General features: G+C 42.5%; 1 protein-coding gene across 4 annotated transcripts in view; it reads left to right on the top strand.

The window, feature by feature from the left end:
* Window positions 1-27,272, top strand: part of ROCK1 (Rho associated coiled-coil containing protein kinase 1) — a 148,123-nt gene that overhangs the window by 51,031 nt on the left and 69,820 nt on the right. For all 4 annotated transcript variants that reach the window (XR_016441390.1, XM_090039774.1, XM_090039775.1 and 1 more), the window contains exons 3-8: window positions 7,520-7,620; window positions 8,711-8,848; window positions 13,403-13,578; window positions 16,534-16,618; window positions 20,687-20,831; window positions 24,645-24,783. Coding sequence is in view for 3 of the 4 variants with exons in the window: in XM_090039774.1 (XP_089895900.1) it covers window positions 7,520-7,620; window positions 8,711-8,848; window positions 13,403-13,578; window positions 16,534-16,618; window positions 20,687-20,831; window positions 24,645-24,783 (784 nt within the window). In the remaining variant the exon portion in view is untranslated. The remainder of the gene's footprint in view (window positions 1-7,519; window positions 7,621-8,710; window positions 8,849-13,402; window positions 13,579-16,533; window positions 16,619-20,686; window positions 20,832-24,644; window positions 24,784-27,272) is intronic.

Below are 27,272 nucleotides of genomic sequence, written 5' to 3'. Positions count from 1 at the left end.
TGCAAGAGACTTAAACAATTCCTTTCCTTCCTCTTCTTTCCACACCCAGAAATTGAGCATACTGCATATCCAGAAGGAAGGAATTGTGTACTGGTCTATAGACTGGAATTTGAAATATTAACAATAGTATTTATTAAATGCTGTTTATAACATGACTGAGGTCCCAGGCTGTGATGCCCCGTGGTGGCCACGCAATTCATGCCCTGCTCTGCCTATCTGGGTATTCTCCCTTTTCTCCTGCCTGGTATGCCTTAATTGGGATAATTTGATTACTGAAAAGAAGGCTGCCCTGAGTCCTACAGTGAGCCCTCTTCGGTTATGAATCCAGTGGGTCCCCCTTGGACCGCACTGGTCAGAATCTAGCTGCTGTTGCTAAGTGGGTCCTCCTGGCCTGTTTGTGCCCCCAAGGTACCTGATGCCTTAGGGGCTATTTGTGACCTCCAGTTGCTCCTATAGTCACACCTATATCTCTCAGACGTCACTCCAGATTCATGCACCAGCTCGTATGTGCTTCAGCCCTCATAGCTTTATCCTGCTACTTACGCCTTTATGTAGCTTGCCAGCCTAGGCCCACTTCCTCTGGTCTGGCTTCCGATTCTTAGCCTTGTCCAACCCTTGGCTCACTTAGCTTGGGCCCTTAGCCTCTGGCCCTTTTCTCTCTTTTCTGGGCTTCTGCCCCTTTTGGGCTCTGACTCTTTGCCTTCTTGGCCTCAGGCTACCTCTGCTGGCTGTGTAGTTTTAAGTCTTGGCCTTTTCCTGCCTGTTGTGAGCTCTAGCCCTCTGGTCCTTGACCCTGAGCCAAGCTGCTTGCCTCTTCAGCCCTTACTCTTGTTCTGACTCTGGCCTAGGGTGCCTAATGCTGAGTGCCCTACCAGGCATCCCTCTATGGCCTCCAGATCTTCCCTGTATCCATAACCTGGTCGTCTGGTATAAACTTAAATGGAAGCATATACACACTGGCTGTAACCAAACTCTAAGCCCACTGGCTATATAACAAACCTCACTGACTTGGGCCAGAGCTCTTTGTAAGCCCTAGTTTCTTACTTGCTGCTCCCAGGTATAACAGGATCCTGGCCAGATTCAGTTACAGCCCTCTCCCTGAAGAGCTCTTTCCCCTGCAGCTTGCTGGGCCAGACTGACTGCTTTGGTTTGGGCCCTGGGCTTATATGTCTCTCAAGCCCTGCCCACGCCTGGTCGGGTGGCTTGCTGGCCCTTCAAAGCTGTCTCTATTTAATCTTCTGGGTTGTTGGTCTAGCTCAGGGGCAGGCAATTATTTGGGCCCATGGGCCGCAGGCAGTTCTGGGGAGCTGCTACAGGTCGGTCAGCAGCCTCCCCGCACCTCAAACAGCCCAGAGCTCGCATGCCCTGTGGCTCCTCCCTGCCAACAGTGTGCAGCCCACCTGACCCCAGCCCACCCCTCACTCGCCCTGGATTTTCCCGGGCTGGAGCAGACCAGCCAGAACTTACATAGATTCCTAGATTTATAGATGTAGGGTCGGAAGGGACCTAAGTAGATCATCAAGTCCAACCGCCTGCCCTGGGCAGGAGAGAATTCTGGGCTCATATGACCCTAGCTAGGTAATTATCAAGCCTCCTCTTAAAGGCCCTCAAGGTAGGAACCAGCACCACTTCCCTTGCAAGTTGGTTCCATATCCTAGCCGCCCTGACCGTGAAGTAGTGCCTTCTAATGTCCAGCCTGAAATGTGCAGCCCCAAGCCTGGCCCGCTGCCTGCCTGCATTAAGCAGTGGCAGAAGCTGTTGTTGGGCACAGAGGAAAAGTGGCCCCTCCCCATCACCGCTGCCGGGCCCTTCTTGCTGCAGCCACCTGCAGCTCCTCTCTGCCACTGTCACTACTGTGTCCAGGCTGCCCAGTGGCAGTGCAGAGGAACTGCAGGGTAGCTTGGCTCTGGGTGGCTGCAGCAAGAAGGACACAGCTGTTGCAAAGGGGAGGGGTCACCTTTCCCTCATGCTGAGCAGCAGCTTCTGCTCAGCTGCCACCACACCATTGCTGCTGCTGCTCAATCTGGAGTCGGTGTGGGGCAGGTCTGTTGCAGGTTCCAGTATATCCAGAGTGGGTGCAGGGTGGCTGGTGTTGGGGCTGTGCATGTGGGTCCCTGCCAGTACCATGAGGCTGGGGACTGCAGCAGCAGTAGCTGGATGGAGCCACTTCTGCTTGGGCTGCTTATAAAGGCATTCCAGCTGCGGAGCTGCCCCAGCCCCACTGCATGCCCAGGGAGCGGCTGGACAGCACTGGGCTAGGTGGGACCTAGGGACCTGCCATGGCTTGGGCGGTCTCTCTCTGCAGGCTGGATCTGGCCCATGGGCTGTATTTTGCCCACCCCTGGTCTAGTGCCTCTGCTGCCCGTGCAGATCTCTGAGCCCTGGCTGTCCATTCCCCTGCAGTCAGTTCATGAAGGCAGTGATTCCTTCCATCTGGGGGACTCTCTGCAGTTGCTTTCTCCCTAAAGTAATGTGAAGGCCCTGGCTCACTCTTACAGCTGTGCAGTTAATAAGTAGACCATTTGTGAGATAAATGAAGCCATTTCTCTAAACCAAACTTCTAACTTCCCGTTATTACATTGTTAATATTTCAGTTCTCCCCCCAACCCCTCCCATCAGACCATCATAAACAGTTAACTAATAACATTTCCAAAATGAGAACATAAAACTTTGCTAAGCTACAATAGAATCTACATTAGTAGGGTATTGATGCATGGTTTATGTAGATTATTGATATAAAAAGTCTCTTGCTTTTTAACTCTAAGAAGAGTGCAGGTAGTCTTCATCTTGCTGTTGGTATATTCTTCGTGTGTCTAGTGTTAACTGGAGACTGTTTCTTCACCATTTTGCTGATTTCACGGGTTTATTTTTTTTCCTTTGGGTGGACAGAAAAGAAGTAAATGAAATTTTAAAGCAAATTTTCATCAAGAATACAAAAAACGTTGAATAGTGAAACGGGGGGAGTAAAACAACAAAAAGAATATAAACTAATATTAAAATCTAATGCATCTTTGGTACTTGAATGACACCTGTATGATTTGATTGTAGTGCTGCAGGTCAATCTTGGCATCTGCTATGTTTTGGGGGGAAAAAAACTTTAAAGTGTAAATTCTTAACTCATCATGCCCTTTTTACAGTTTTTACAATAAATGGCTAGATTTCCATCTTTATCAATAAAACTTTTGTTTGGGGGGGAGGGGAGTTGTTTGACAGCAATCATGGTTCTTACAACTTTCACATTTGAAAATTGTTTATTTTTAAACCTTCGATTTATTTTGCTTAGGCAGAAGCCAGACATGATAATGGACAGTTAAAGCAGTTCTGCTAAGATGCTTGCAAGTTGTCAAATTAAATCTTGGGCTGTAGAGGAACTCAAGAGAGCTCAAGTGCTATAACTTTGGATAACGGCTTTTCACAGGGTAACAAGAGGTTGTGGGCCCTGGATTAGCTGTTACTGTGAAATGAATTGGCAAGCATTTGGACATAATATTTTGAATTATTTTAAACCATTAGTTAAATATTGTTTACATTATTGCCATTATTAAATAAGCAGCAGTTTGATTAAAATTATATAATTCATGTCTTAATTGTAGTATAAACTTCAATTTTGCTCTTCCTCAGTGTGTATAGTCCATTGCTTCTCAAATAGTTTTAAAATAAACAGACTAGTAGCCCTAATCATGAATAATTAATTTAAAGATTTTGTGGTAGAAAGAATGGGTAGTTCCTATTAGATTTAGTTAAGGATTTGTTTTTATGTAGACTTGTTGCTGAGCTGCCCAAGATAAAGTGTTCTGTTTAACTTCCTACAGTTTTTAAACAATGCTTGAGTTAGTATAACCTTGTTACCATGCACATATTGTATACTCTGTTTTCACCACACCTTCTTTTGAGAGCACTTTATTAGAGTGTTGGAGAAGAAAATCTCTTTATTGGAGAAGAAAATCTTAGTCAAATAAGACAGTGCAGCAAATGCTGATAATATAATTTTGATTATAAAATGTGCTCACCACCTGCCCCCTTTTTGTATTTGTAGGAAGAAAATGAAATAATTACATTTGGAATCTTAATTAAAGAATCAACACACATGCACATAAAATATAACCATATAAGCATAAAATATAACCTTAAGTAACATGAAGCTGAAGGGAAATGTAACTAAGGCAAAGGAATTTACAATTTTAGAACATATTGCAATATGACCACGAGCTGAAATGCTACAGTACACTTGGGTGATCTTCAGAGCAAGTAGTGACTTTAAGGGTACAATTCTAGTTTGGCCCATAATGGCCTTTTCTGGATTGGGGGAAATTGTAACTGTTCCTTACTCTTTTCTATGGAAAACATTTACAAATTGGTGCAGTGTTCTTTAATTCAAACATGATACTATTATTGTACAACCCTAAAATGAAGTTATTGACTAGAAAAAAAAATGAAGCTCATTTACTAAGCCTTAGCAGTCCATGCTTAGAGAAGTGCAAAAAAAAATTAGGCTTCAAAAAATTGACAGTTGTAACAAAGCTGAATTATCCACCAGTATATAGTTTCTTTTGGCATTTATATTTCAGATATGTGTGTGGCTTCTACAAATAGGAAATACATCTTGAGATGAAATGAAAAAGATGATTCCTTAAATTTGTTTGCCAAAGTAAACTCAAATACTTATATAGTATTTGAGGGCAGCATTATCCTGTGGGTATGTATTCTGCTACCTTACTATGGAAAGTAGACTACTGGTCAGCTAAGGATCACTTTTTCTGATGCTGGAAAGCCACTAAGCTGGAACTACAGTTATCTTCCAGTTTCATTCATGTCCAGGGTGCTCAGGCAGGACTCTTGTCAAAATAACCAATACATTTTTGGTACCAACACATGAAGAGTCTCTCAATCAATGGCATGTAGTTTTCTTCCCACTCAGAGTTAATATTGCAGAGAAACAATCTAATCTGCCATTTAGGTATTGTGGTGTAGATGCTAGCTGACTGACCTCAGTAGACAGACAGATTCCATTAAAACAAACTTTTTGGTAGCAATGAAATTGATCTTGGAAGGTTAATCTCCTCAAGAAAGAAGACAGCTTACTTTGGTAGAAGGTCAGGCACAGGCTTGTACAATTTTTGTCATGCTAACAAGTCAGTTTCCTTGGTCAGGATAATCAGTACCCTCTGTGGTCCTCCACTGTTGAGGATGTCAGAGTCTGTGGATGTTCTTGTATAGACACAGAAATTAATCCAACCCAGGGAATTTTAACAGAGCTAGAACGGAGTATTAGTATAAACTGGTTAAGTGTCAGGCAACTTGCTGTGCCATGGATTTATGGCAGGGGCGGGCAATTATTTTGGGTGGAGGGCCGCTTACTGAGTTTTGGCAAACCATCAAGGGCCACATGACAGGCAGCCAGGGTAGATAACTATTTAATTTTCTAAATTTTTTAGGGTCCCCATGGGCTGGATAGAATGGCCTGGTGGGCTGCATTTTGCCCACCCCTGATTTATGGCCTTTTCCCCATGAATAAACTGTTACATCATCATCATGATAGAAAATATGAGCTTCTGTCAACAGCTTAAGGTGTCAGATTAATAGTCTCAGCAAATGGAAGCTCGTCGTCGATAAATGGAGTGGAGCAAAATATCCAGCCCCTGAACTTTGTATTCAGGAATGGAGAGACAAAGTAAGCTGTGTAAGTCTGAAGCTGGGCAGAAGGCAGAGCAGGACATTACTTTTAAGACTTTTTTTTTTTTCAGAAAGGCATACATTTTCGTAAGTTACAACTTCCTCTCTGTCCGTCCATACTATGAATGGACTTGTAGAGAGCAGGGGGACTAAATAAAAGGGAATGAAGTAATTTAAGTATAATGACAGAGAAGCTATGGTTAAGTAGAAAAAAGTGAGATTAGGCAGAGCATAGTCTTCCAGAAGTGTTTTCAGTTTCTCTTGGGAAAAATTATTCCCATCACATGCAACATCTGCAAGAATCCCTCCTGTTCTATCATGAAAAAAACCCAAGGATTCCATTTTTACTTTCTTTTTTGACTGCAGGAAAAATTATAGAGCAATTCTTCCATTGCCAAGAACTCTGGATTTCCTCTGGGTTTCTCTTGCAAATCATGGTTGCGCACCTAACGGGTGTATCCATGAAAGGATCTCAAGGCTCCCCATAGTGCTGTGGCACCTTGGTTGAGAATCACTGCCTTAGACCAAAGAAGAGTAAGCAAAGAAATCAAATCCAGATATTAAACAGCTTTTAATAGTTCTAGCCATTAACAGACATGAATCATACTTACAATTCTGTAGTTTTTAGTTTGTAGTTCATTAGAATCAACTTAATGCATTGTTTCTTCTTATAAATCATGGGTTTACATTAGAAAATCAAGGCAAAAGAATATATAAATTTAACTGCTTGAACCAATGTGTGTTAGTATAGTTCTAATCAACTTCTTACTGAAATTTGCTTCCATTCTTCCTTTGCTTTACCTGGTTCATGTTGATGTGAAACATAATTTCTGTATGTTGCTTTTGTTCCCAGATGGCGCACAGTCTAAGTAGGAACCTAATAATCATTTGCCATCAGTCTATCCAGTCCTTTAAAAATCTAGATTACAGTAATCACACTTTCTTCTTCCACAGTACTTTTAAAACCAGAATGGAACATTTACAATACTATTTTGAAACAAAATGGGTTAATGTTAATGGTTTATTAAAATGGGGCTTTGAGCTGCTTTTTTCATGTAGAAATACTAAAATGTAAAATTTTTCCATGTAATCTCATGCTAGTATTGTCCCATATGGATTAAAATAGCCATCTTTAATCTATGACCAAATTTGGAATTAGAATATCTGACCACTGGGAGTTTATAAATTATTGTAGTTTATAGAATGACAGATTTATATAAATAATTACAGTGATTCCCACTGCATGTTTTAAATTAAAATCTGCTTTTTTCAAGTATATTAAATACTGTGTTTAGTTTAGGGTTTTTTTAATTGCTTAAATACATCTTACTTGTATATTGCATTAATTTCTCAAATCTATTGCATGCTCTTTTAAAGATAACCTTTTATGTTGTTCTCTATACAAACAGGTTACTCTTGATGCAGAGTTTGCACAAATTTTCAGGTAGTTAAGTTCTAAATTAGAGTTTTCCCTTGTTCAATCCTGCTGTGAAGTTGTTGTGTTGTTTGACATTTCATAGTAACCATAATGATGAGAGTGAAGTCACAGTTTCAGTGTGGAGATTTTATTAAGAAAACTGGTTGTGTCAGAAGCCTTGCTCCTTCCCAGTTTTAAATAAGCAGATGTTGCAGGACTAGTTACCCTAAACAATTTAAGTGCAACTGATCCATATTATCCAATATACTGTATTTGAAAGAGGGATTTTCCAGAAAAAAACCAAAGTTCCTTTCTAAAGTTTCTAAGCATGTAGCTCTGCAGTATCCTGTATATAAACATAATGAAGGTACCAGTGAATTGTTCAACATGTCTGTGTAGTTTTTTATAAATTATTTTTTTCTTATACAGATAAAGACACAGTAAATAAAATGAGAGATTTGCGTATGAAAGCTGAAGATTATGAAGTGGTGAAGGTGATTGGTAGAGGTGCATTTGGGGAAGTGCAACTGGTAGGTTATATATCAGTGTACATATAGGATTGGGTTTTATTTAAAGCTGTTCAGTACTACTTTATATTTACTTTTCAATACACAATTTGAGAGACAGAAGTAACTTTGTGCTCTATGGATTATAAGAAAGTAAAAGCTTTTTTATGAGAGAGTATGCTTTCCAGGATCCTGTATTTTAGTATTCTCGTGCATAAATCCAAACCCTGTCAACATTCAAAATAGGTCTGAATGTGCATTTTTTTTTTTTTTTTTTGTTAAGTGATAGTAGTCCTTGCCTGTGTAACTTTGGGACTTTGACGGGCAAATCTTTAGGCTTGTCATGAGTTGCGACCAGTTAAGGAGCTGCCCACATGGTTTGAAGACAGAATTTGCTTCAATAGCTTGAGGGATGAAGTGGACAGGAGGATGAGTTAGCAGCGTGGCTGGCTCTTTGCTTTGAGTAATTAATGGAAATAATCTAAAATACAAGAGTGTGTGTATACTTCTGAGCTCTTCAAAATATTTAAAGTTTTATTTTTCAATTATTTTACAGAAAATAATTGATTCAAATCAGGTGTGCTCAATCTATGTCCTCCTGCAGGCCAGATTAGGCCCATGGCACATTGTCATCTGGCCCACGGGGCTCTCCTAGGTCTGGAAATGTTTGTGCCTCAGATCTAATACCCAATCCTGGTGCATGGGGGAGGAAGTGCTGGGACCCAGCCTCAGCAAATGGGGGCAATGCTAGTGCACGGGGCGAGGAGGAGGGAGGGGTACTAGACCCACAGAAAATGGGTGAGGGCCACCACTAGGTTCAAATAATATTGTAACCATTGTGTATGTGGACTATGATTTTCATATTCTTACCAAATGTTGTTCCAATCTTAGGACTAAAGTTTGCCTTGTAGTTTAAAAAGTACAGCTTTTGCATAATTCAGTTCAGAAGGGTAACTTATTTTTACTAAAGAAAAACAAAAACTTATGAAAAACATTTAATAAATTGAAAATGATCAAAATAGAAAAATTTAACAACTTTTAAAGATTTTTACTGATGGAGAGCATGAAACTTAATGTTTGGTCTATATCTTAAATTTAACCTTTATCTTTAAAGGTAAGGCATAAATCTTCAAGGAAGGTGTATGCTATGAAGCTCCTGAGCAAGTTTGAGATGATAAAAAGATCAGATTCTGCATTCTTCTGGGAAGAAAGGGATATTATGGCTTTTACTAATAGCCCCTGGGTTGTTCAGGTATGATTATACTGCTACTAAAATGTCAAATTGCAGGATGGCTTGCTGTATCATTGCATACATCATAGTGTAACCAGGGAACTAGATATACTTTTATTAGGTGCTTTTTTTTTGGTAATTTTTTTCAAAGGTGGCCTTTCAGCTAAAAGGGGTATTACTAATAGGACAAGTAATTTGATCCTTTGGAGGCTATACAGAACAATGTCATAGGTATAGTACTTCTCTTTAAAAGTATATTTTACATGATACAGAAGAGTCAGGCATTTAAAGTCAGATTTTAAATATGACAGAAGAATTTTTTGTAACAGTGCTCTACCTGGCTTGACAATAATTCTTTGGGACTGCCTAGTATGTGTGACAATTATTCACATAGGCATTTAAAAAATAAAAAAACAAACCTCCCCTCTTCCCTTCCCCCACTCCCCAACTAGTTGAATGAATTTCTACTTCTTTTTTCTGTAGTAAATGTGTTCAGCTGCAACCTTTGCCCAACAGTGACTTCCCTTGTCTGTCTTCAGTGTTGTACCTCAGATTGGTGATGATAAAGATAAATGCTTAACTGTAACAAGCTCAAGTGTGAGCTTTTCAAGCATTACTGCCTTTGGAAATATAAGAAGCGAGTCCTGCAAAAACATGTACACAAACTTGTTTAATGTGCATTAGTTTTTATGTAGTTGGGGCTTGAATGATGAAGCATTCTGGATCATTAATCTGAATCTGAATCTGGAATATTTAAACCTCCCCTGATTGATATTGGAAAGATACTACTATAACTTCCCAAAGAATGATTATCTAGGAAGGTACTTGTATGGTTTTTCAGACAGGGTCTGAAGTGACGGGCCATTAATCCATTGGTACCACTTGCCTTGAGTATTCTCTTGACAACAGGGATAGAGAAAATATTATTTTTTTACTATTAAAATGCACTTTTTAGTTAGTGAACACTTTGCCACAGGAATACTGAATTTGCAGGAGTGTCACAAGGATAATACAGAATATTAAGAAAAAATGTAGAGGTCTTTTTTGCATTGCTTCTGTCCAGTTCGCATAGGATTAAAATGCAGAGCTACCTCTTGGATTTTTTGGTGTATTCGTTTTAAAATATATGTTTCAATTATATACAAGAAATATGATAATCCTAATGATGCAATAGGCAAAGATTTCTTAGACAACAAAGACCTTCTTCAGCACAAGTAATGTGATTTGAAAGTTTGTCTAACTCTTCCAGATACACAGCTGGTCCAATAAAAGAGGTCACCCTAAGAAATTCTTGCGTCTTGCATAATTTCTGGACCATCATAGAATCACTGAGTAGGAAGGGACCTAGACAGATCATCGAGTCCGACCCCCTGCTGTGGGCAGGAATGAGCACTGGGGTGGGAGGGGTCATAAGACCACAGCCGGGTGCCTATCCAGTCTTCTCTTGAAGATCTCCAGGGAAGGTGAGAGCACCACCTCTCTGGGAAGCCTATTTCAGGCTCTGGCCACCCTTGCCGTGAAGTAGTTCTTCCTAATATCTAACCTAAACCTATCCTCCCTCATCTTGTGGCCATTGTTCTTAGTGACTCCAAGGGAGGGCCCTGGCAAACAGACTTTCCCCGAGTCCCTGCTGCTGGCCCCTGATAAGGTTGTAGGCAGCCACAAGATCCCCCCTCGGTCTCTTGCGGAGACTGAAGAGATTCAGGTCGCTCAGCCTCTCCTCATGGGGCTGGCCATGGAGGCCCCCAACCATACGAGTGGCCCTCCTCTGGACCCTCTCCAGGTTCTCCACATCCTTCTTGAAGTGCGGCGCCCAGAACTGGACACAGTACTCCAGCTGCGGCCTGACCAGCGCTGCATAGAGGGGGAGCGAGACCTCTCTGGACCTGTTAGTGATGCCCCTGTTGATGCATGACAGGGTGCGGTTGGCTCTGCCTATTGCTTCGTCGCATTGGCAACTCATATTCATCCTGGAGTCAATCCTGACTCTAACATCCTTCTCTGCCTCTGTGCTGCTGAGAGGGTCAGCCCCTAACCTATAACCATAATGCTGGTTCTCTCTCCCCAGGTGCAGCACTCTGTACTTGTCCTTGTTGAACTGCATCCTGTTCAGATCCGCCCACCTCTCCAACCTATACAGGTCTGCCTGGATGCAGTCCCTACCTGCCTGTGTATTCACTTTACCCCACAGCTTGGTGTCATTAGTGAATTTGAACAGGGTGCACTCCACACCCTCGTCCAGGTCGCCAATGAAGATGTTGAACAGCACCAGCCCAAGGACCAAGCCCTGGGGGACTCTGCTGCCCACACCCTACCAGGTCAACATTGACCTGTCTACCACCACCCTCTGGGTGTGCCCCTGGAGCCAGTTTCCCACCCATGTGACCGTAACAAGTCCCTCAGCTTGCCTACCAGAATTGGGTGGGACAGTGTCAAAGGCCTTCTGGAAGTCCAAGAAGATGACATCGACTTCCTCCTTCACATCTAAGCTCTTTATTACTTGGTCATAGAAAGAGACCAGGTTAGTTGGGCAGGAGTGGCCTTGCATGAACCTGTGCTGGTTATCCCTCAACATCACTTCCCCTGCAGGGCTGTCACAAATGTGGCCCTTGATAATTTTTTCAAAGACCTTCCCCAGGGTAGAAGTGAGGCTGACTGGCCTGTAGTTGCCAGGCTCTTCCTTCCTCGCCGCCTTGAAAATAGGGACCACATTGGCCCTTTTCCAGTCCTCAGGGACTTGGCCTGAGCACCAGGAGTCCTCAAACAGCCATGCCAGTGGCTCTGCAATGACACCAGCCAATTCCCTCAGCACCTGCGGATGAAGGTCATCTGGGCCCGCCAACCTGGATACATCTAAGTCCTCCAGGTAGTCCTTAACTAGGTCTGAACTAACAGTCGGGGGACTCGCATCCTTCCTGGGCCTCTCTACGCGATCACCCAAGAGCACCCCATTGTCAGCAGACAGGAACACGGAGGCAAAGAACTTGTTGAAGAGTTCTGCTTTCTCTCGCACATCTTGTCACCATCCGCCCTGCCCTGCCTTGCCTTGTAGGGGTCCAGTGTTATCCCGAGACTACTTCTTGCTACCTATGTACTTGAAGAAGGACTGTTGTTATCCTTAATCCCAGAAGCTAATCTAAGCTCCAGTGCTGCTTTAGCCTCCCTTACCAAATCCCTACAAGGGAGGTGTACTCCTCCTTTGTCCCTGCCCCCTGCTTCTACCGCCAATACAATTTTTTTCTTTGCCCTCAGTCCAGCTTGGATATCTGCGCTCAGCCATGAAGGTTTCTTCAACCCTTTTCCCGCCTTCCTGCGCAGTGGAATTGTGTCCTGCTGCGCCCCAAGGATAGCCTCCTTGAGGAAGGACCACCTTTCCCCATACTAGCTACACCCTGGGCTCCGAGTGCCTCCCTAACTACTGCCCTGAGCACGTTGAAGTTGGCTTTCTTAAAGTCAAGCATTTGTGCTGTGCTAGTTACCCTCCCCACCTTTCTCTGAATAGCAAACTGGATCATTTCGTGATCACTGTCCCCTAGCCTCCCTTGTACTAGCACATTCCCCACCAGGTCGTCCCCAGAGGCTAACACCAGATCCAGTATGGCGTTTTTCCTAGTGGGGACGAGTACCTCCTGCACAAGGTGTACGTCCTGTACCCACATTAGGAACCTTCGTGAGTGGCTAGACCTGGCCGACTGCTCCTTCCAGTTGATGTCAGGGTAATTCATATTGCCCGTGACCACAACATCCTTTGCGCGCACGGCATCCCCCAGCTGCCTGGAGAATTCCAGATCCAGCTCTTCCTCCTGGTGTGGTGGCCTGTAGTAAACCCCTACCACCAGATTCCTCTCCCCCCACCCTCCTTGGAGCTTGACCCATAGGGTCTCAGTTAAGCCCTCCTCTCATCCCATTTGGAAGGCAGAACTGATATACATTCCCTAACATAGAGTGCAACTCGCCCACCTTTTTTTCACTTCCTATCTCTTCTAAACAACCTGTAGCCCTCTATGTCTAATGCCCAGTCAAAAGTTTCATCCCACCATGTCTCCAGTAGGCCAACCAGGTCGATTTTACTACTTGTAGGCAGGAGAGCATGCTCCTCCTGCTTGTTCCCCATGCTTCTTGCATTAGTGAAGAGACACCTTAATCCCCGCCGTGGGAGCCCTGGGCACCCCCGCTACCTGAGAGACAACCACTCCTAAAGATAAGTTATAGAAAAATATGCATTCAAAGAGAAGTTGGCAGATATTTTGACGTACAGTATTTCTTCACTTACAAATTTTTTAACTAATAACATTGCCCATCTCAGTTACCTTGTAGAACCTTGTGTTTACTTTTGCAGGTAAACAGTCTTTTGAGGATGAGTTTAAGACTTGTTGAGCTAGCTTCTCTATTGCACTCTATCCCATTTTAAGTCCCTTTAACAGGGGAATGGGTGGAATATCTGTTAATTACTTCTCAATATGTCAGGTAATTTGTGCCAAGATTCATTGGATTAGTGCAGTTGAGCAGGGGAGGGCGGGGGTGAAGTTAGGTTTTAAAGAGAAATAGATCATTCATTGACTTCTTATTTTATAGTTATTTTATGCATTCCAAGATGACCATTACCTGTACATGGTGATGGAATACATGCCTGGTGGGGACCTTGTGAATTTAATGAGCAACTATGATGTTCCTGAGAAATGGGCAAGATTTTATACGGCAGAAGTTGTTCTTGCATTGGATGCCATTCATTCGATGGGCTTTATTCACAGGTATGTCTATAAATAATATAATTAAAATAAAGCTGTCTGATCTTTACATTGTCAGACTTTTTAAGAGCATGTCTTAGGAACTAGTTAGAGTATGGCTAGACAAACTAGTTAATACAAGATAAACAAATCAGCTGCTTTGTACTAATTTTCATATTACCCAACGGTAAATAGAAACTGTTAGGTTCAAATCATGTCACAAAATGCTGCTCTTCGCTTTCTTTCATTTCTGGACTGTAGAAAAATAATCAGGCAGTTCTTTTGTTGCAGAGAACTTGAAAAGGCCATTATGGGTCAGAACAGTTTAGATACTATGAATTTCTATTTAAATTCTAAGTTTAACCTCTGAATAATATATAGGTGTTTGTATATCTAAGTGTGGCACCTTTTAAAAGAGTCTTCTGGCATTTTGGTTAAAGACCACTGAGCTAACCATAGTAACTCTGTCGTAAGCGAAAGTCGGGTAAAATACTACAGTTTCACTTTGATCCTCTTTAAAATAAAAATGTGCATTTGGGCAGTGGAATAGCTTGCGTGGTAAATCCGTGTCCACTTTTACCTCATGGTAACTAGATACACTGCCAGTACTCTTGGTACAGATACACTGCCAGTACTCTTTAAAACTGCTGCTGGTATTCTTACTTAGGCTGTATATAGACAAAATGATGGGCATGCGTGCACAACACTTTAAATCGGGCTAAATGTTTTTGCACTGCTTTAATAGTGTCGGTGTTTGCAGGCATCGATGGCGTATGGTTGGTGGCGCATTAATTCCAGCCGCTGTAGGAAATTAGGCAGCATAATGCACCTTAAATGATTTGGGGCGCAAGAAACTAAAACTCCTCTGTGGAGTTTTAGTTTCCTGCCCCCAAGTCTGCCTGAGCTGTGCAGGGGCCCAGTGTTTTCCTCCACAGCTGCAGTGCCCCCCAGGACCACCTGAGCTGGGTGCCTGTGGGCAGTTAGTTGCTGGGGGTGGGGGTTGGGGCCCACCACCACCACCACCGTGGAGAGGGAGGCACTGGGCCCCCATGCAGCTCAGGGACCGTTCGGTCCACCGGCAGCTCACCCTCCCCTCTCTACCACCGGACAGGCAGGTAAGTCAGTGTGCACATGGAATAGGGGCTTAAAGGGCCCTAAAGTGAAGCGGTGTTTTTAAAAACACCACTTCAGTTAGGAGCCCCTGTTTCATCTGCACACACCCTTAGTCTTTATTTCTTTTTGAACCTCTTCAAAATTTCTTACCATACAAAATTGCAAATCTGAGGTGATTTTTCTTCAAAGGATATTTTCAGCAAAGCAGTATCCTTTTCTCAAATAGAATAGAAATTTAACATTTCTTAATAAAGAATTAATTAGAGTGAATGGGGAAACAAATTTTCTTCTTCAAAGCAATGAACCAAAAAGAGCTGAAGAAGAAAATGCTGTATTCTAGAAGATGCAATGAATGTAATAAGTTACCAGGCTCTTTAAAGGTGTGTTGATAGGTGGTTCAGTCTGTGTGTGTGCACTCACTGAACTTGATTCTCCACTCTTTGTGGCTGCACTGTGTGCTGGCGCCATGCTTGTGCCCTGAGCAGCAGAAATGCTCTTTAATGTTTTGTTTATCCCCTTTGTTAGTGGTCATATGCTTATTAAACATTATTCAGACTCTATTTTGAATACGAATCTGCCCAGAATACAACATTATTCATTTCCTTATGGGTTTTTTTCTGTGACATTTTACCTTGGTGGTAGTTTCTGTTTCATGTATGACAGTGTGCATTTTTTTTCAATACCCACATGAGATGAGGTAACAGATAAAGAGCAGAAGCACAGAGGTTAAGATCTAAACTATCCTTTTGTGGATATGACATCCAGCCTTTTCTTTGGGGTGGGTGTCATGTCTTTATATAAAACTTTTTATTTTGTTCAGTAAGTGCACAGTATCCTATCTGGAGTTTAATTGGCTGTAAGGACATCTTTGATATCATGGGCAATGAGTGTGAGCCGGGCTATGAGAGAGATTCCTTTTGATCTAGGCAGATTGAAATGAGTGTAGCATTTATTTTGGGGTACAACAGGAAAAGAGCTTTTATGGTCTTCCATGATTGAGGGCTTCTTTGGTTTTGGTAAGGCATAGTGAGTTCATTGAGTGAGCAGGAAGGGGAGCATGGGGTTATGCTGACCACAGTAGGTTTGGGCATTGGAGGGGAGAGGAAGGGTGATAGCAGGATAACATTTGGAGAACATGGGTGACGGAAAGGGAAGGGAAGGCTTGAGTTAATTTTTCCCAGGCAGTGGCATTGGCAGCATCCCTAAAGCCCGGTTCCCTAGGTGTCCCATTCATTCCTTTGCCCCCTCCCTTCTTTGGGGGGTGGCAGGGAGGCACCATGCTGGTTGCTCAACTCTCTTGTCCCGGTATGTTTGGTGCAGTTCTTCCTCTGCCATGGCAGATTCCCCGTGCTGGGGGAGGGGGAGGGGAGTAGTGATTCTGGCACATCCTCGGAGGCATTGTCTGGGGCTGGTACCAGACTCACCCTGCCCGCGTCACACTATTGGGTTTTGAGCCTGAACAGCATTTCCTAAGAGTGAACATCCCAAGACTGAATAAGATGGATTGTAATGCAAGGATTATTTAGTCTGTGAGGGGTCTGAGGAGTTTGAGTTCAAACAATTTTACCCAGAATAATCCAGACTTACTGATTTTTTTTTTTTTTTTTTTCCTTTTTCAGTACAGTACTTTAGCAAAGAAGACTATTGCTATATACTTCCTCTTCTGTCTTTAAGAAAAAATTGGAATAGCCCAAGAAAATGTGTATAGTATATGAGAGTTTGAAAAAAATGGAACAGGGCTTTATTTTGTTAATGCCCAGTCTTTTCTTGCCATGTTGCATTAGAAGCATAGCATAGGTGGGTTTGCTGCTTATAGCAAATTCAAATACTTTATCAAATATTATGCAATTTTTTTTTCCCTTTCAGAGATGTGAAGCCTGATAACATGCTGCTAGATAAGGCTGGTCATTTAAAACTAGCAGATTTTGGTACTTGTATGAAGATGAACAAGGTAAATTATACTTTAATTGTGAATTTAGCTTTGTCACTTGAAGAAAGTGTATGCTGAAAATTGTTCTTTGCCTTCCGTTATTTATTTCTCTATGTGGGTAGAATTTTTTTCCAAGATGCTTATCATGGTTTTATTTCAGCACCTTGTAGCTGTTAATCTTAACCTCACAACATTCCTATGAAATAAGCAGGAACAAATATAACACTTTTTTACAGTTGGGTTATGAAGACACAGAGGAAATGCTACACAAAAAATTTGTGATGTCATGAGAAACAAATCCAAGGTCTCTGGAGTCCTGGTACTTGCTTTAATTACAAGGTTGTTAGTCAGATACGTAAAAATTTCACCAGTGTGGAAAAATTAGTTGTTGAGCTGGACATCAGGATTTCAGTAGCATATGCACTAGTGACACTCGTATCTTGGATTTCCTACTGGTTAAGGAGAAATTGCTGTTCATGCTGAAAGCTCTTTCAGACTGAAGTTAGTCTGAACTTGTCACAATAACAGAGAGGCAAAAAAAATAGATGTATGTGTAGATGTATGCATGTGTGCACTCACTCACTCACTCCCCTTTCCCTCTACCTCTCCCTCTCCTGCTCTGTGTGTGTATTTTTTGTCTGTTATTGTAACTAGTTCAGACTGTAGCTTTAGCCTGAGATGTTTTTGTGCGTGCATATGTACGTACCTACCTACCTGAAGAAGAAAATATGTATGTGCACAAGAACTTTGGGGGGGGGGGAAAGACCAAGGTGTCTTAAATATACTGTTTTTTGTTTGTTTGTTTTTCAAGTATGAAAGATTGAAGTCTTCGCTTCTAAATTCTTTATTTTCTAAGCTCTTCAGCTTAGACCAGGGGTGGGCAGAGTCCAGCCCGCAGGCCAGTTTGGGCCCACAGTGGACTCCATTTTCCAGCAGCCCCTGTGGCAGCAGCTCCTAGCTGCTGCTACTGGACCCAGCCCTGCTTCCTGGGCACTTCAGCCCGTCTGTCTCACACTCACCACTGGGGGCAGGACCCATGTGGATGGGGTGTGTGGCTGGGATGGGGCTGTGGCTGGAGGTGAGACAGGCAGGCAGGGCTGAAGAGACCCCGGGATCTTGGGGTGGGGGCAGAGCCATGATCTACTGCCCACACTCCCCTGCGATGGGCATGGGTTCTGTGGGCAGGAGCTGCTGAGAAACGGAGTCCAACCACCAGCCAGATCTGCCGTTTTGTCCACCCATGGCTTAGGCTATAGAGTAAACTCTTATCTGCCTCTGGGGGTTAAGCTTCTAAGTAGGACAGAATGGAAATACTCTGATGTCTTTCTGAACCTTCCCTTAAGAAAGCAGTACTATTAACAACTAGTTTTATCCCTTTCTAAAGATGAAGAGAAAGAAAGCCCCTTGCACCCATATCTTAATGATTCTTTTTTTCTTTGTCACATTTCTAAGTGGTTTATTGCTATTTACCTTAAGAAAACAACTGTATGGATGGGCATGACAGAACATAAGAGTTAATTGTACACCTAGTGCAAGATACCAAGATGGGAAAGAGCATATTTTAAATGTGAGAAAATACTTTCGGCAGAAGTGGATTTCTGCAGAACATTACGTGTCTAAGGATGCATTTTGCACTCCAGTGCAAAGTCCATGGGAATCTTTCCATGGACTAGAATAGTTCATGGATCAAAGCCAAAGTATAACATTCCTGTTGTTTGCTTTTCTTCTGTAAAAGCTATGTCTAGCAGCCTAGTTAGAAACCAGGAAGAAAAAAATTGATTCCACTGTAGTCTTCTACCGTGTAAAGAACAAAGTGATTGTGTTTGGCCTATAAACTGTGCAACGAGTGGCTAATTATAATTTGATGGAATTCTTTACATCTGCTAATATGCTACTCAGTACTCTGACGGACAGAAATAATATTGTTTCCAAGGATTACATGCTATTCTAGTTTTTGGTTATCATGTTGGCGAAGTAAAAATAAACAAACTCTTTAAAATATTTTCTGTATCTTTTTTCTGTGACGAACAGTCAGGGCCCAAGTTGCTACTTATTTGCCATACCTTTTGCTCAGCAAAAAATATGTATATTTAGCAGTCGGGTGAAAGAATCTCTGTTAGTCTATTACAGTGGTTCTCAACATTTCTAGACTCAAGGGCACCCCTGGATAGAGTCTAGGCACCTGCAGGAAAATGCTAGCTCTTAGTTTTCACTTTTTTTTTCCTGTAATAAAAAAAACAAAACAAAACAGGCCAGTTCTTCTACTGCAAAGAACTAAAAGACCACAGTTATAACTCTGTTTGAAGTGTTTTGGTTTACCTTGTGAATAATGTTTGCACACCTAGCAGTGAAAACATCGTGTGGCACCCCACAACACCCTTGAAAGGATTTCAGGGCACCCCAGAACACTGTGGCACCCTGGTTGAAAATCAGTATTTTGTTGGAATATACTTGAGGCCACAAAATTATAAAATGATTCCCAAAGTAGTGTTTCAAAGTAGGTAAACATTTGCTGTTCCTTGCACAAAATTGATTGGTTTATCAGACAATACCATGTATATTAAAAATTGCATATTGTTAATCCTATGCATGTAAAATGTAGGGCATACCTTCTAAATGCATTCTTAGACATTTGATTAAAAACTTTGTGAAACAGCCTTAATAAATAAATAAATAAATGAGATATTCAGCAACATCTGCTTAGAAAGCCAAATAAAACAGCATGTGCACAAGCTCAAAAGCATTAGCAAGGATTGTCTTAGATAAATAGTTGGTTTTAGTAGAGTTCTTCAGTCACGAATTTGGTTCTGTGTATTAAACATAATTTGCTTTTGTTAGGTGGCTTATTAGATAAACCTAAAATTGATAGACATGGATGTTAACGTTGCATTTTATTTCTAAACTGCAAGTACCAAGAAAAGAAAAAACAATTAAATTCAACTAATTTATCTTTGGCATAGGCAAGTCCTGTAAATGTGATGCAGTGTCCAGAATATACACAATTTTAATGGGAAAAGATTGCACAAGCAATCCTTGAATATAGTGGAACTTGATAAAATATCATTTTTGAGATGAGCAATAATTTTTCCTTTTATAAAAAGTCCTTTTTAAGAATACTGTGCCCTGTCCTGTGGAGTGTAGAATTATCCCTTAATGACATCCCTTATATGACTAACAGGGATGGGCAAGTGCTTACTGGTTTGAATCTTACGTTCTATAACAGGGGTCAGTAACTTTTTCCCATGGGGTAAGGTGTGGAGGGGCAGAGAGTACAGAATGGCTTGCCTTGGTTGGCAGTAGGCAGGCACTAGGACCTGACTGCTGGTGCTGTTTTTCTTTGATGCCCAGCTGTGGCGTGGCATACTCCGGGAAGCCCTGGGTGCTTCACTGTGGCATGGCACAGGCAGAGTGTCCCTTCTCCAAAAGGTCTGGTGTTCAACTGTGCTAAACTGCCCCTAATTTCCTAGGGCTTCTCCTACTTCATGACGCAAGTAGCCATGAAATTTTCCTTCTCCCCTTTCATTCATTTTGGAGTTTTTCTACCAAATATTTTAGTTATAGTATCATTCATAGCTTTTTGTGCTTTATTGTGGATTGTAACCCCATCTCCTCCCCTCCCCGCCCCCACAGGTGTTTTTTCTTTTCCTACCATTAAAATGTAAATGGATCAGTAGAAGATTTAGTATTTGTGCATTCAGAGAGGTATTTTAGTGATGAAATGCTCATTTCTGTCTAGTATTTTCAGAGCAGCCATTGTTAAGGAAAGATGTAGAGGATGAATGGTTGCTTAAAACAGTGGTTCTCAACCTTTGGCCCAGGACCCATTTGCAAACATCGATGACCTGTCCTGAACTGCAGCCCCTTCAGTTCCCCTCCCCATTCTGCAAGGGAAACATCACAGTTTTCCCACTTTTTTTTTTTTTCTCCTTCAAAGGAGAATCCATTTTTAAAGTTTGTTTGTGACCCTTTCATATATTCTTGCAACCCACTTTTGGTTCATGACCTACAGGTTGAGAAACACTGGCTTAAAATATTGTCCAATTCTTGTACTTGATATTTAGGCCCAGCTGTTTTTGTTTCTAACTGCAGGAAGGTATGGTACGATGTGATACAGCTGTTGGAACACCGGATTACATTTCCCCTGAAGTATTGAAATCCCAGGGTGGTGATGGTTACTACGGACGAGAATGCGACTGGTGGTCAGTTGGAGTTTTTTTGTATGAAATGCTTGTAGGTGAGTAACAAGATGATGATAAGTTTTATATGAGTACAGTTTTCTGTACCACCTATTTCGCTTTCTATCTAAATCAAAATGTTATATTGCTGAAGTATTTTATTTCATAATTTTAAAACTCCATTGCCTTTGGTAACTGGAGTACAGCTTAAGCTGCATAGAGCAAGCCTATTTGGGAGTCAGGAAATTGCCTGACGTTGGAGGTTAGGTAATCCTCCAAGCCCTGAAGCTAAAAGCCTTATTTTCCTAGCCTTTTTTTTTTTTTTTTTTTTTTACCTTTTACAGCCATGACATGCTGCTGTACAGCACAGACACAGGGAGGGAGTGGCTTAATTGCTGGAATTGTGAATAACAATACAGCAGGCCTCAATGAGTTGTGAACTGTTGAGCCACTCTTGTTCTAGGCAGAATTGACCAGTGCACCTAGGTTTAGTCTAAATGATGCCTTTAGTATTGAAGTAGGCTTAGTGTGTTGCAGCCATGATAATCCCTGAGTGCTCAGAAGGAAGAGCACGTTTTGTTGAAAATCTTGCCCAACAGCTCTCCCAGCAGCACAGTTGGCCCAATAAAAAATGACAAAAAATCTTTGCCTTTAGTATTGAAGTTAATAAGATGTGGCAAATAGCTAGGGTGATTTGCATGATTTAAATGGCTGCCTTTATTGCCTGTTGGTATCTTTAGTGACTTATTCTGTTCTTCCAAAATGTTAGTACTGTATGGTGGCACTGGACATGCATCAGTGGCATTTTTTAACGGGCTCTGTGATAATGCAGGGACGGGCAATTATTTTGGCTGGAGGGCCACTTAACAAGTTTGGTGAGCTGTCAAGGGCCGTATGGGTAACCCGCCTCTTGACAATTGTCCTCCTTCCCCCTCCCCCCGGGTCACCATCTTGGGACTGGAAATTGTCCCATAACCATGACCTTTGCTACTGGAAGTCCTTCCCCTTGCTTTCCTGAAATGCTCCTTTTGGTGGGAAAGGAGGGTTGCCATCTTGGAACCAGAAACAAACCCACCACCAAATCATACATTAAAATCAAACACCTACTATAACATATTTTAATTTTATTACTAAAAATATTTTTGTCATGATTTGCATTTGCATAGTGTATATAGAGATGACTGCATAACAACTTAAAAATAAAGTTTGAGTCTTGTATATTGTGTATGGTGGGTGGGGGTGTGTATGGTGTGCGTGTGTGTGGTGGAGTAGGGGGGTGTGTATGGTGGGATGTTGAGGGGGCAATAGGGTATGTTGGGGATTTGTGTATATGTAGGGGGTTATGGGGACAGGGTGTGGGAGTGTGGCTTTTGTGAGGTGTGAGGGATTGTGGCAGGATGTGTGGACCCTCCACATCCTCCCCTCTCATGGTGAACAGCCCCTGCCAGCAGCAGCAGAAGCACCAGCAGGCAGGGAGCGCTCATGTCTTGTGAAGGTGCTGCTGCCTGGTGGGGCTTGGCTTTGGCCAGTGCTGCATGTGGGGGCGAGGAACACAGTCTGATGGAGCCATATCTGTCGTGGGTGCTCCGTTTGGTATACGTGCAGCTTCCACGTTCACGTGGCACTGAGAAAGCCCAGTGCACTGGAACTTGCTGCCTTTGCTGCTCTCTGCCACATAGGTCCCAGGACTCACCAGAAGTGGAGGCGGGGAAAGCATCTGGCTCTAGCACATTGAGTTTTCCCAGTGCAATGGGCTGCACATGCACTGCGTGGAGCCTGTGCGATAGAGCTAGCCCACCTGGGATTTGCTCCTTGCTGCAATGTGCAGTGTTGGCTGGAGCCATGTGCTACTGGGCAGCAGCACCTGTGCTGGGCATGAGGGCCCCTGCCTGCTAGTGCTCCTGCTGCTGCCAGCGGGAGCTGTGTGCCATTGGGGGGGAGGGTGTGAGGGGGGTTCCCACCCCCCCACCGTCATCACTTGTACCCACACGCTACCCATCTGAGCTCTGTGCTCCTGCTGCCACTAGCCACAGCCCCAGGCTCTCTGCTCCTGCTGCTTCCCTACCTAGTCCTCAGAGTGAGCAGGAGGTGGGGGAAGCCAAGCAGGTCCCCCGGCAGCTGCAGCAGTGGCTGCTGCAGCCCTGCCTGGAAGCTGCTGTTGGCTGACCCGGGTCCTTCCGCCAAGGGTGGGAGTGACACATTTTATTGCCTGTGTTGGGGGTGGGGGGTGTATATATGTGCACCCCTCACTCCCACCCCTGTGGGTGAAAGGGCTGGGTGGGGTACTATTAATTGGCAGGTGCCGACAGGCTGTATTTTGCCTGTCCCTATTTAATGGCTGCCAATCAAGTTTAAGGGAGTATTAGGAAGAATTCCTAGTAGAGTAGTTTAGAACTAGGAGTTCATAACCTCTGGTGATTTTCCCCGCCCCTATTTCATATTAAGTCAATCATGCTGCAGATGACTTGTGGGGTTTTTTGGCTCTGAAATGCACCAAAGTGTCTATGGAGTCAGTGTGGTATGTTTTAATGTTTTCCATGGGACATTACCTTTGACAGTCTTATAAGATCTTAGCTTGCTTTGCTAACTAGCACAAATTTGACCCATTGAATTACTCGCTATATTAGTATATTTGGTATATTATTCAAGAGTACAATATAAAAATTACCAGCAAATTGTACTTATTTGATTTTTTTTCTGTGGTTAAGGCTCCAAGGATTATTTTAATGGATAAATAACTAAATAAATTGACTTCTTTCTCTTGAAGTTCATGTACCTATTTAGATATTGTACTGAATGCTGTTATCAGAAGAAAAAATTGAGTTAAAAAAAAAAAAAGTTGAGACCCTCATTAAAATATTGGCAGCCAGTACTGGCTAATACAGGAACATTTTAAGCACCTGTACTTAAACACCCAAACATTTTTGTTTTCCTGTTGTATAATGGATCATCACAAAATATTGGACTTGCTAAATGGGATGCTTATAGTAAGAGCTAATTTATTTTGTGGTTTAAGATGCATCTAACTCAATAGCATATGAACTATTTTATGTAACTATAACTAGGGATATACCTAAATCACCGGGGGACTTACCAATTTTCACAGGTTGATCACAGCATAAAGCTCTTATTCCATGGTTATTTTGTGGCAGCCCCACCCGCTAGTGCCGATTGGTAGAGAGGCCCTGAGAGGAGGGCGAAGGGGCAGCCACCATCTTGACTGTTGGTTGCCCTTCATGGACCTGCAACCTTGGTGCTGATTTGGTGGAGAGGCCTGGGGGTAGGGTGGGAGAGGGCAACCGGTCATCTAGTCTGCCCTTCGTGCCAACCCACCAGCCAGCACCATCCCCTCTTTGCAGCGAGGATCACTATTTTATTTTTATTAAGTTTTTTTGTTGATTTTGCAGACAATCCTTAACTATAGCCACAGATTTTTTTTCTTTTTGTTGGTTATAGTACTAGCCACTTGCCCTTTCGCAAACTTCTTTATTATCAGAACTTCTATAGAAGTTTTCTCACATTAACTTCCGAAGCAAATAAATGAGTAAATTGACCCTGAAAGATGTGATGGTCAGCTCAGTCACTAGTGAGCTGAGTGAAGGAGTTTCTGCAGTCAAGATCCAAGAGCAAGAATACTATACTTTTAATGCACTAGCATTTGGATTTGGGAGTTGTCGGCAGATATATTTTGATGTGTGTTTAGCATAAAATAATATACTTATAATACACTAATTTTATAGTCTGCAAGAATATATGCAAGAAAAATGTACAATACTTTCTAAAATGTTCTAAATCTAAAATGTTCTAATAAAATGTACAATATTTCTAACATCTAGATAGGTAATTTAATTTTTGTATTACTGCTTTTTCAGGCGATACACCTTTTTATGCAGATTCTTTAGTTGGAACATATAGTAAAATTATGAACCATAAGAACTCTCTGACTTTCCCTGATGATAATGAGATTTCTAAAGAAGCAAAAAACCTGATTTGTGCCTTCTTAACTGACAGGTAAATGGCTTAAAGTTTTATTTAGAATACAAAATTAAAGTAAGTTTTGGGGCATTTTTTCTCACATATACACAAAATGCATTTTACTTGTTAATGTGAGTTTCTGGTGGTATTCTAAAACAGTGGAGGCCAACCTTTGTGGCAGGCATGCCACAAATTAGTCCTACACCTTCCCCAGGTGTCACTCTCTGATCTCATTCTTCTATATCATCTACTGCTTTCTGTTCTGCCTTTTTTCCTTTCCTGTGCTCTTTGCCTGATCTGCTGCTTTGCTGCCTCCCCATACACAATATGCAGTGTGACAGACGCATGCAGAGGCTGCCTGTGCCAGTTGGGGCACTCCTGCTCAAGTTGGCCGTTCCTATTCAGAAACATTTACTGGTATTAGATTACTGCTTGTGTACCTGACCATACTGTACTATAATTCTGTTGCCTTAAAGTTAGATCATAATTCTGTCACAATTAGGGGGTCAGCAGTACTTTTATTCCCTTTCTGGTCTCTAAATATACTTTGTCAGACATACTAGTAGTTATTCTTCCTTTCTCCTCTTGCCATTTTCTGGAAAGGAATGTCACCACTCCCACTGTTAGAAAGGTACCTGCATACTCTAGGTAGACAAGGTTTCTTGGGTAAACGTGATATCTTTTATTAGACCAACTAAATAGTTGGAAAAATTGTTTTTTGCAAGCTTTCAGGCACAAACAACACATTTATCCAAAGAACCTTGTCTGCCTATGTCCTTAGACCAATATGGCTATAACTAACACCCTGTGTAAATTCCATGTTTCGCTTTAAAGACTGGATTGAATCTTGACTGGACTTTGATCTTCTGTCTTATTTTGGTTAATATGATATTGATTTATAATATTGGCCAAAGCCGCCTTAAAACATGGTATTTGTATTTAAAAATTGGAAGACAGTTTGAGAGAGAGAAGGATTTAAAACAATACCAACAACCTAAGCACACATTTCATCTAATCTTACCATTTACCACCAGCTAAGTTTTGGCTTTGTTACACTTTATACCAGGGGTAGGCAGTGCCTAGAATGGGTGCCAGTGTGGCACTCAAAGGCATTTTGGTTGGCACATGTGCCTCAGGGCAGATGGCAGGGGAGGAGCCAGGGCTGCATTACCACAACAAGGATCGGATCCCTTGTGGCTTCCCCACCATCTGCCCCTGGCATGTAGACATCTTACAAGTTGAGGTTGTGGGTGGTTTTGGCACTCTGCCCAAAAAAGTTGCTGACCCCAGCCTTATACTGTAAGGTTCACAAATGTTAATCAGCTTAGTGTTGTTCAGCTTAGTGGAGCAGTCATGCCTTAAGAGGAAAACCATCTCTGACTGACTGTCTTTCACATGCACCTCTGTGACTTGCTGCTAGAGGCTTAGTGAGCAAGGGCAGGACTAGGAGCAGATCCAGACCCAGCCACTTTGCCTAATGCCAATGGGCCATCACAGAAAGACTGTTCATTAAGAACCATAGTTCCCTGACCCAGTTTATAACTCTAACTCTAACCCTGATCCCTTTTGGAGCTCAGGTGGTGCCTGGCCGGCAGTGGCACAGTGGAGCTCTTGGAGAAAAAAAGAATCAAGCCACTTGGAGCTCAGATGGTGCTCAGCTGACTGGCAGCAGCCGGGCTGCTGCCACCTGAGCTCCAAGGGGCCTGATCCTTTTTTTTTTTCTTTTTTTCCTTTAGAGCTGGTCCCCCCATGCTGCTGCTGCCTGGCCAGAGCTTGGGTGGTACCCTGCTGGTGCCAGTGTGGGAGGTACAGGCTCTGGGGGGGGAAAAAAAAAGGAATAGGCCCCTTGGGACTTGGGCAGTGCCCAATCCTTTTTGCTCTGGAGCTTGTCCCCCTGCCCTGGGGGGTTGATACTCACTGCCCAACATCCCCAGGGCCTAGGTGCAGTGCCTGACCCTGGGAAAGTGACAGTTTTAACCTTTTCACAGCTGAATTGTCAGCAACGCTTGGCTGCTCTGCCAAAAGCTGAAGTTAACTGCTGCTGTAAATAGGACTTCATGGGCAGCTCTAGGATTTTGAAAGAAGCTAATCAGCAGAGCTGTGAAATGAAGGGGAATCCAGAAATTGCCAAGTCGCAATTCTGAAGAATTTGCAAAAAGAAGAATAGTTTGAGTAGTGGAACTTCAGAACCATTAGGAAAGGGACCTTTAACACTAACTGGGGAAGAGCAATTAGCAAGAATCAAGTAGGCTTTTAATAAGCTGTGAAGTCAGACTCTCTGTGCTACCTGTATAAAATGCCACTGCTGCTATTCTGAGCAGAAAATAAGCTTCCTGACCTAACTTTGGGTGACCAATTTTGGGGGAGAAAAAATGTGCAGTATGCAAGTAAATGTAGTAGTATTACTGATCACTGCCTTCTTGGATATTGGCTGGGTTTTTTTCTAGTTGGTAAATATGGTGCCAGGTTTGGATCTCAGGGACAGCTGTGATTCCCCCTGGTGCCCATGCAGTTCCTGCCCTGAC

Source organism: Crocodylus siamensis, chromosome 3 (genome assembly GCF_052110815.1).
Source record: "Crocodylus siamensis isolate JL-2025a chromosome 3, ASM5211081v1, whole genome shotgun sequence".
Taxonomy (NCBI): domain Eukaryota; kingdom Metazoa; phylum Chordata; order Crocodylia; family Crocodylidae; genus Crocodylus; species Crocodylus siamensis.
This window is presented reverse-complemented; position numbering and strand designations above follow the sequence as displayed.